This window comes from Grammomys surdaster, unplaced genomic scaffold, assembly GCF_004785775.1.
Source record: "Grammomys surdaster isolate TR1022 unplaced genomic scaffold, NIH_TR_1.0 126398, whole genome shotgun sequence".
Taxonomy (NCBI): Eukaryota; Metazoa; Chordata; class Mammalia; order Rodentia; family Muridae; genus Grammomys; species Grammomys surdaster.
The window spans coordinates 2900675-2911229 of NW_021621192.1; the positions used below are offsets into that span (position 1 = coordinate 2900675).

Sequence of the window (10555 nt, forward strand, 5' to 3'; positions counted from 1 at the left end):
TCTCAGTTAAAGGCAGGATGGAAGAGAAGAAAATGAGATCCAGTGAAACAAGCAGTGTGAGAATTTGTGCAGGAAAGATGACCTTTAGCTCCTGGATCTTAATGTGAGCCATCATGTGGTCTCCAAACAGGTGTCGCTTGTGTCCTTCTCCATTGGGTATGCTTTCTATTTCCTTTTCTCACCTTATTGTACTTTGCCAAACAAACCTGAGGAAAGCAGGCATCCTCTGAGTTTGAAAGGGAGAAGAATGGAGAGGGAGAAAGGGAATGGGGGTTGGGGGAGAGAGATTGATTCTCTGGTAAAGCTGTGCTGGTTAGTTTTTTGTCAGTTTGACAAAAGCTAGAGCTATCTGGGAAGAGGGAAGCTCAATTTCAAAACTGCCTGCCTCAGATTGCCTCTAGGCCAGCCTGGGGTGCATGTTCTAGATTAATGGCGGATGTGGGAGGACTCCGCCCACTGTGGGCATTGCCACCCTGGGCACATGGTCCTCAGAGGTATAAGAAGGCAGACTGAGCAGACTATGAGAGCAGGCCAGTTCAGAGTTCCCTCGTGGCTGCTGCTTCAGTTTTTGCTTCCAGGTCTCTGTCTTGATTTCCTGCCCTTAACTCCTTCAGTTGTATATTGTGAGTTGTAAACTAGGAGTTGTAAGCTGGGAGGAAGAAGGAAAAAAAAAAACCTTTCCTCCCTAAGATGATTTAAGTCAGCATTTTATTGTAATTGAAACCTAACTAAGACAACTCTGTACTCTCATACTCATGGGACCAATCTAGCTTTTTTTATTACCAATATTTGTATGTTCTGTCTTCTAGCCCTTTGAACTTGCCAATACTGTTATATTTAAGTTTCTAACAAACAACATATAGTTAGGTCATATTTTTAAATCCATTCTATTAGTCTTTGTCTTTGAATTGGTATGTTTACACCATTCACTTTTTTAAAGATTTGTTTTCCTTTCTTTCTTCCTTCCTTCCTTCCTTTCTTTCTTTCTTTCTTTCTTTCTTTCTTTCTTTCTTTCTTTCTTTCTTTCTTTCTTTCTTTCTTTCTGTTTCTGTGTGTATGTACACATGTGTGCCAGTGCTCTCCCAGGACAGAAGAGAGCATCAAATCCCCTAGAGCAAGAGTTACAGATGGTAGTGAGCCAGTGAGTGTAGGTGCTGAGAACCAAACTTAGGTCCTCTGAAAGAACAGCAGGTGCGGTGAAAGCTAAGCCATCTCTTCAGGCCTTACACTGTTTATTTGTAATGTAATGATTGATATGTTAGAGTGTAAATCTGCTGTTTCATTTTTCCTTTGTTTTGTTTTGTTTTGTTTTGTTTTGTTTTGTTTTGTTTTGTTTCGAGACAGGGTTTCTCTGTATAGCCCTGGCTGTCCTGGAACTCACTCTGTAGACCAGGCTGGCCTCGAACTCAGAAATCCGCCTGCCGCTGCCTCCCAAGTGCTGGGATTAAAGGCGTGCGCCACCACCACCTGGTTCATTTTTTTCCTTTCTGCTTACTGTTTTTCTCACCTGTTTTCTATGGATATTTGATAATCTCACTTTGTTTTCTCTTTATTTTATTGTCTATCTATACATGTTCTTCAGAGGTTGCTGTACTGAATTATTAGTATAGATAAGTATGACCTTGCTACTACTCAGTTGTGTGGAAAGTGCTAGCTCTATTTTGTGTCCTAACTTTAAGAAGTATAAATAGGAAACTGCTGCCTCCCCACTAGTCTTCCTCCAGTACCATCCCAGTGGAGTGGGAAAAGTAACTCTTTTACAACGTGGGAATTTAGAAGTTAAGGCTACCAAGATGTCTCTATTGGTGATGCAGAAGTAGATGAGGAACCCGTCACTGGGGGAAACTCCCAGCTCCCTCCCTGATCATCTCTGGAAATACCCTTGTGGTAGGTGGGAAAGAATTATAGCCTACCTATGTTAGTGTCTAGGCCTTTGGTGATAGGAATGGGGACATTTTTGTGGAGCATTTAGATTTGCTTGAGTAAAGTGGTTATTGTACAAAAGATTTCAGTCCTTTTAAGCCTGTCCTCTAGGGGGTAGGGGCTAGCCATCCTGATCAAGCACACACCCCAGAGCCTCCTTTCAAAAATTAAGTCCCAATTTCTAGATGTTGGATCACGTCTCACCACCACCACCACCACCACCAGAAACAAGGTCTCTCTTTGTAGTCCTGGCTGTCCTGGAGCTCTCTGTGTGGTGTAGACCAAGCTAGCCTCGAACTCATAGAGGTCCTTCTTCTCTGCCTCCTAAGTGGTAGGATTTAATGTGTGCATACCCTACCCCTACCCCACCTCTAACTGAACCATTTCCTAATCACACCATAGTGGACATTTCAGACCCAAACTGTAACATATAATTAAATATTCCCTAATGTTAGGTGATCTTTAGTTTTTCAGATTCTAAACAAGACTGGCATCTGAGTGCTTCAGTCTGTCTCCAAAATTGATGATTTCCATTAAAGTCAACTTCTAGAGAAAGAATTATGAAGTCAAGAGATTAAACCTCCAAGCCAATCCTAACAAGGTTGGATTGACTGGGAGAGGCACTCTAACTTTTAAACTTTGTATCCCCTTTCAGAGCTGTCAGGTGTTGAGGAAGGAGGAGACACGGAAATGACGCAGCAGGACACAGTTCCGGTTCCTGAGAAAACCAAACAGGTAATAGTCGCCATGAGCATTGCAGCTCTGGGCTCTGAAGTCAGCCTACAGCCACTCCACACCATTCTTAACCTAAAATCAGCTGTTGCTGGGATGGAGGAAGCTTTTACTTTCTTTGCCCATGAAAAGACCATGTTTTCCTAACTATAAACGAGTGAGGCTTGTTTTCCCATTTGCTTCTTTTTTATATTTTAGTAGGAAAAATAAAATGTATTTAAGGGGCCAGAGAGAAGCCTCAGTGGTTAAGAACACTTGTTCTTGCAGAGGGCCTGGTTCAGCTCCCAGAACTCACACAGTAGTTCACACCACCTATAATGCTAGTTCCAGGAGATACAACTCCTTCTGAGCTCCACAGGCAGCAGGCATGCATGTGGTGCTCATACAGACATGCAGGCAAGCACTCATACAAATAAAATAAGTATAAGAAAATGTGTACAATGTAAACAGTTATGTTGACCTAGGATTTAATATCACATCTCCATTAAAAATTCAACCTTGTTCTTGTGGACATAGGTCTTCTAATACAACACACAGCATAAGGAGATGGAACATTAGCATGAACACAAAAGCAGTATTACAGTCCCAGTTGGTATCTCCATGATACTGCTATGTACAAAGGACCCTTGGAGCCTTGGGACCTAGTCTCCCCTAGTCTCCCTGCTGTAATTCCAGCCATAGATGCCTTCTAGAAAGGCTACACATGGACATTAAGGGCTTGGATAGCCTCTCTTTTCTAGACTGCCCATGCAGTCCCTCTGATACTCCCATGGCTCCCTGTGCATGCTCTTCATTTGATTCTTCCTCTGGAATTCATCCCTACTTTGCTTGGACTGGACCTCACATTTGTTTTACTGAGTCTACATCTCCAGTGTACCAATTCGTTTGTTTGTTTGTTTGTTTGTTTGTTTGTTTGTTTGTTTGAGACAGAGTTTCTCTGTGTATACCTGGCTGTCCTGGAACTCACTCTATAATCCAGGCTGTCCCTGAACTCAAGGGACCACCTGCCTCTGCCCCTGAATATTGGTGCTAAAGGCATACACCACCATGCCCATGTGCTGCTCTTTATCTGAGCATTTTTTTCATACTTAGTTTCCTCTATATTTCTAAAATCTAAAATTCTTCATTCTTATAAAACAAGAAACAGTCACGTAAAACATGTTTATTCTGTTTCTGTTATCATGATTTAGAGAAATGAGTCTGAGGTTATTACATCTTTAATCACATACCACTCAGGTTGTGGACTGAGCAGAGTTTCTGCTGAAAAGTCTACCTTGAAGCCCATTCCTGTGCTTTTGCCTCAGTCTTCTCTACAAGAGCTCAGTGCATTGCAACCGGCTTCCTCGGTTGCTCAAAAAAGTGCTGAGCAAGAATCCTTAACCCCGAAGTCTTTTTTATGACGTAAGCTTGGAGCTAATACCTTACTATTTCTGCCATCTTTCGTTAGTCCACTTTCAAGGGGGAGAATCACAGAGGGGCCTGAAGACACTCCAGGATGATCAGGAATAGGCTTAACTCCTACATTTTTTTCAACCCATGAAGCTAAAAGAAAGGCATAGCCAACAACAGTGCTGAAATGGGCATAGGTTATTTTTGTTCACAAGGGGAGGCAAGGAAATAGGCACAAGGAGTCATTGTTCAGAGGAGCAATCTGACAGTGTTTCTCTCTTTTTTTTATTTTTTATTACATTTATTTTTTGGTGGTGGTGGGGTGTGTGTGTGTGTGTGTGTGTACATTCCTAAGTGTGGAGGTCAGAGGATAACTTGAAATCACTTCTTTCCTTCATCCATGTGGGCTCTGAGGACTGAGCTCAGGTCGTCAGGCTGAATTCCTCAATTACTTAGCGAAGCCCAGGAATAATTCTTCATACCTTTGTTCTGCTTGGGATTATTTTTTCATGTAAAGTAATTTGTATTTACAACTGAGCAACGTTTTTAGTCTGCTTCCTTACAAGAGTCTAAGGATCCCAGGAGCTCTGTTCATTTGATCCTCTGAACCTGATAACCCACGCTGGTAATGCTAGGAGCTATGAATCACTGGTGGCTGGTCCATAGGTAGAAGCAAAAGTCTTCTCCCCATAAACCCATAAAAGGCTATGTTAGACACTTGCTGAGACATCAGAGAGCTTATGGCTTGGGGGAAAGACAAATCTGTGAAGTATACCCCTAATTTTATTAAAGAGTTTTTATGGGGCTGGAGACATAGCTCAGCAGTTAAGAGCACCGACAGCTCTTCCATAGGTCCTGAGTTCAATTCCCAGCAACCACATGGTGATTCACAACCATCTGTAATGGGATCTGATGCCCTCTTCTAGTGTGTCTGAAGAGAGCAATAGTGTACTCATATACATAAAATAAAAAATAAATCTTTAAAAAAGAGAAAGAGAGTTTTGACGTAACTGAGTAATATATAAACGTAAGTTCTCCTTTACCTCTGGTTTTGTTCTTCATGGTTTTAAGATTTATCAATCTAGAATAAGTTATATATTTTTTTCTTCAAAAATCATAGTTTTGATCATATTCACCCTCAGTTTCCCCCAGCGCCTCTTATAGCCACCTTCTACTTCCTCCCTCGACCTCATCTTCATTTTTATTAAAAATTAAAAAAAAAAGCCTCCCAAGTCCAATTTGTAGTGCTCATATACTCATGGATGTAGGCAATCCACTATGTGGTCAGTCCCCCTGGGAACACATCTAAAGGAAAATTCACTCTCCCTCCACCAGAAGCCATCCTCTGTCAGTAGCTCCTCAGTCAGGTATGGGGGCTCATGAACCCACCTTCCATGCTAGAGTGCTGACCGGCTTAATCTAGTGCAGATCTTGTGCAGACAACCACAGTTTGTGCGAATTGATGAGCACAGTGGTCCCATGTGTCTGAAAGACACTGTTTTACTCTGGTCCCCCCCCCCCCACCGCACCACATCCCCTCCCCCCCTCTCTGTGATCTCTGGCTCTTAATAGTTTTCCTGTCTCCTCTTCCACAGTGATGGTCTCCAAACCTTAGGATAGCGACAACGTTCCATTTGTGGCAGAGCGCTCTATAAACACTCATTCTCTGCACTTTGACCAATATATACTTCCTGCCCATCACTTACTAGCTGCCTCTGTTAGCCCATGAACTGTGGTAGCAACACAGTACCTGTGTTGCAGTGTCCCTTACAGAGACCCTAAAATACACAATGCCTATGCCATCCACCTCACATTCAAGATGAGAGAGAAAGACCAAACTTACTTAACTAATTCATTTTGTTATCATTTTGACCTAACTGTGCTTACTTTTAAACTGTTATATACAATTAAAACAAAACAAAAAACAAACAAGTATACCGTGAGTTTGGTACTGCCCTTTCACCCTTTAGTTTTGAAGGATAGCTTTTCTGGATGTGGTAATGTAGACTGACAAGTGGTTTACTTCAGGGCCCTCTTTGGTTTCCTTCCCTGTCATCCTTGATTTTATGTCTACTTAGAGATCTTCGGCTATTCCGATGGGTTGCTTTTCATGGGTTTGAACCTTTTTATCTCATTGTTCCTTTGATGCTGTTTGTGTTTGGTATGCTTGCTATGCTAATGAGACTATGGTGATAAAGTTTCTTTTCTAGTCATAACTGTGAGACTTCTCAGAAGCCTCCTGTATCTAGGTATCTATCTCTTTCCCAAGATTTAGGGATTTTTCCTTTATTCAATCTGTTTTCTGTTTGTCATGACCTCCCTCTTCTATATTGATGGCATCCTGGGGACTTTCTGTTTCTGGATTCTTGTTTCAAAGCTTGCATTCTTCAACTTTCCCTTTAACCCCTGACATTCTGTCTTCCACTTGACCTCATCTACTTATGAGACTCTCCTAAGTTATTTGACCTATTAAGCTTTTCTCTCCCAAATTTCTGATGTTTTTAAAAATCTTTTTATTGAATTGCTCTTTAAAATCCTACATAATCATTCACTTCACTAAGATGTTAATGTTCTCTTTGAATTCATAAGTCATCCTTAAAATCATCATTGGAATTCTTTGTCTAGACTTTCTTCCTCTTTGCTATTGGTGGGCCATAAATCCACTCAGAAAGCTGTTTGTTAGACCCACAGTAGTCATGCTATCTGATCTGGCATGTAGCAAGCAGCAATGGCAATAGTCTTATGGGGTTCCGAATTTCAGAGGCATCCCTGGCCAACAACTGATATGAAGGTAGTCTATCTACCCTTGGCACTGGGACTTTCAGTCGACAACCTGTTGGCTTCTGAGAATAACCCTTTCCACCCATGCAAGGCGCCTCTTGTACTTAAACTCATTAGCCATTGTTTTAATAATATAGTCCTTACTTCAGCCAACTAAGCCTCAGTAGGGTTGTCAGGTAAGTGGCAATACCATTGTATCTGATTGTACCTGCCTAGTCATCAAGGAGGCACTACTTGAGGATTAGGAGTATGGACTTGCTGGAGAAAGTATGTCACTGGGGATGGGCCTTGAGGTTTCAAAAGTCCAAATCAGGCCTACTCAGCCTCTCTCTCTCTCTCTCTCTCTCTCTCTCTCTCTCTCTCTCTCTCTCTCTCCTTCCCTACAAACCCCTCCCCATTATCCCCTATGGATCAGGACATGGCCTTCAGCTATTGCTCCACCACATGCCTGTCTGATGCCATGTTCCCACCATGATAATACTAGACTAAACTATAAGCCAGCCCCAATTAAATGCCTTGGTCATGGTGTCTCCTCACAGCAATAGAACAGTGACCAAGACACTGTTGGCTGTGACCAGACTTTATATGAGGCCAATGAGAAGCCTCTAATGGCACCTGATGGCAGATGGCTCATACTTTGGTAAGGGCGTCTGCTTCCTATTTCCAGGGGGAAGCAATGAACTGTTGGCTTTTATGTGAACAATTAATTGCTAGGGATTCTAATTTCTGTTGTACTCTGCTATGTATCTCCTTTTACATCTGTTTTTCCACTGGTGGCCAATTTAGAACATGCCAGTTCTCCTTCCCATACCTATGAATTGAAGTCTCTAAGTATAGTCCAACTGTTAGGACAGATTATCCCAGCCCAATTCTCAGGAATCACTACTACCTATCACTCTAAATCCAGGACACTGACTACTTCTGCTTTCTCATTTCGTGTAGTCTCTGTGACCGTTGTAGTACTATAGCCACCCATTCCTGTTCTGTGTTCCTACTCAGACAGTCCACATAACCTGCATCTGCGAAGATGGGTGATCTCCTTTCCCATACTACACACAGCTTAGCTCTTGAAGCTCAGTGGCTTGAATGGACACTGGCCCCAAGATATCCTGCATGGCATTGGTGATAGAGCTTGTAGACACTACACCACATTGCTGTAAATATGCATACCACCATTATAGGATTTGATTCTGTGCTATCTCAGAAAAAGCCTTACCAACAGCCTTCAATCTCACCCTTCCTTCGATAAGCTCTTTTTGTTGTTACTGAGGTGGGGCCAGTGGATTATACCCGTTGTAGTGTTTTCTATACAGCCAGCAGTTGCTTTTCTAGCATTGCATATTGAACTTTGTCCTGATATTAGAACTCTATTGGAACCATTTGTTCTGATTGTTTTGCCATAGCACCCATATATAGATTTCTGAGCTTCTGGTAATCTCTCACATAAAAGGACATTGGCAATAGGACATTCAGATGTCCGTGTGTCCCATAAGGATCTTAACCTGCTCAGAAGCCTCTTGAGATGTTTTATCACAATCCCATATGGCACCTTTGTTATCAAGCTTTCAGAGGATAAAAATTTGGGCAAAAAGGGCTATGAAGGATTCCACAAGCCCCAAGCAGTTCTTTTGCATTTATAGCCACAGGCTGCTATAATACTTTTTCTAGTGACTTTTTCTCATGTCATACCCATCTTATCAGATGATAGTAATCCCCAGACTTTCACAGCTGTGCCTGGCCTTTGCAACTGGTGTGGCTTCATCTGCTATTTTTTTAGAGACACCTATATCTTCTCAATGCTATTCTAAACCTGTGAAGTACTCAAAGGTTAGAGTTATGTCATTGTCTTAGTTACTTTTCTGTTGCTGTGATAAAACACTATGACCAAGGCAACTTGAATAAAAGAATGAGTTTATTGTGGCTCAAGGTTTCAGAGGGTCAGAATCCATACATCAGGTGGAGGTATGGGTCTCACCGCTCTTGTCGATCATCTGCTGATTTGGTCCACGAGGGCAATGGGAGCAAAGATCACAAGTGGGGCTTCAGAAGCCCTGTGAATACATATGGTAAATGACCGAGCCAGAACCAGCTATCAGAAGGCAGATTAATTTTACTTAGGGTGATTCAAGGCGTATAGAGTTTTGCAGTACTGAGGGTAGGAACATCCAGGATGAGCAATGGTCATTGGTTGAGGACTTAGAGTATGGAAATGCCTCATTAGCATGGGGGAGCATTTCAGGTATCTCAGTTGTTGGCTGAACAGGTACTTATCAGGAGTAAGGAAATTGATCCTGTAATTGAGACTACATGACATTCCTCAGGTAGAATCATATGCTTTGGGGTTTTGAGGTTAGAGAAGGAGAAGCCCTGCTAATGAAGGGAGTCCCCCATTGTGTGCCACATGGCAGCTTCTATAAGCACAAAGTAGAGAGAGAAAGCTTTTAAACCTCAAAGCTTGCCTCTAGTGACACTTTCTCCAGCAAGGCCACACCTCCTAGACCTCAGTGGGGACCAACTGTTCAAATCCTATGGTGGGGGTGAGGGATGCATTTCATTCAAACCACTACAGTCATCTATATAATGAAACATCTTTTATAAAAAGTAGGCAAGATAGCAAAAGAAGATCCAGGGCCACTATCTCACAACCTCAGGAGAAAACGTGCAAGTCTAGTGTTGACCACTGAGAGTAAATAGAGATTGGCTTGGAATCCAGTAGCTCAGGGGAACTAAAAAAATACGTCAGCAAAGTCTAAGACAACATAGAAAGGCCCTATCACTTCTCTGTTGTTCAGTAAGAAGAGTGGAGCTGAGCAAAGTGTCATTGGAAGGGGATACTGTCTTATTTAGCTCTCTGTAATCCATAGACACCTTCCAGGAGCCATCTGTCTTCGTCACAGGCTTTGGGCTGGGTGAATACTCTCTCTGTCTTCTAATTCCTCTGTTGCTGTAATTTTGTCATAGCTCCCAAGCAGACTATACTGTTTGATATGTGCCATGCACACATACTTTACAGTAGGTAACTTTATAGAAAAAGAAGCAACACCAAAAGGAAAGAGATGATAGAAGAAATAGAATGGTAAATGCTTCTAGTCCCCTGTGGTGACCAATCATATGGGAAGCCAGCTTAGTCTGTACCTCTGCTGTCATTGACCACCTTGTCTGTGTATCACCTGATCAGGGACACTGCGCTATTTGACTTCTTCCTTCTTCCCTGTGGTGGTCACTGGTGGTTTGTGGATAGAGCTGGCTATAATTACTGTGGATAGTCATGTACCTCAGGACAAAATAGGAGGAGCTGCAAGCTGTCTGCTGTCTGGTAGTTCTGTGGGCTTTCAAACGTCTGGTTAAAGGGAAAGAAAGCCCTTCGAGGTTACAGTGACCTATACTACAGTGGATGTTCACCCTCCCTCTCAGAGCTCTTGAGGGCCCTAAAGGGGGCGTGACTTCTGCTCTGCTCTGTGACTCTGATTTCCACCTGGACTCTCTATACCTTTGCCTTATAGCTGGATCAGCTCTCCTGACTAAATCAGTGGAGGAAACACTGTGTATGACCCTGACAGTCAGCAGTGATAGGACAATCCAGGGAGCGACCCTCAAACCTCAAGCTCAGATCTGTTCCTTTGTACTTTGCAGTTAATTTTCTTTTTTTTTTTCTTTTTTTTTCTTTTTTTTTTATTTTTTTTTTTTTTTTTAATTTCTTTTTTTTTTTTTTTTTTAAAAAGAAAAGAGT

At 42.2% G+C, this 10555-nt stretch overlaps 1 protein-coding gene across 2 annotated transcripts in view; it reads left to right on the top strand.

Moving 5' to 3' along the window:
- Cmss1 (cms1 ribosomal small subunit homolog) overlaps positions 1-10555 on the top strand; it is a 304195-nt gene that overhangs the window by 264495 nt on the left and 29145 nt on the right. For both annotated transcript variants that reach the window (XM_028760229.1, XM_028760230.1), the window contains exon 2: positions 2579-2658. In XM_028760229.1, the coding sequence (XP_028616062.1) occupies positions 2579-2658 (80 nt within the window). The remainder of the gene's footprint in view (positions 1-2578; positions 2659-10555) is intronic.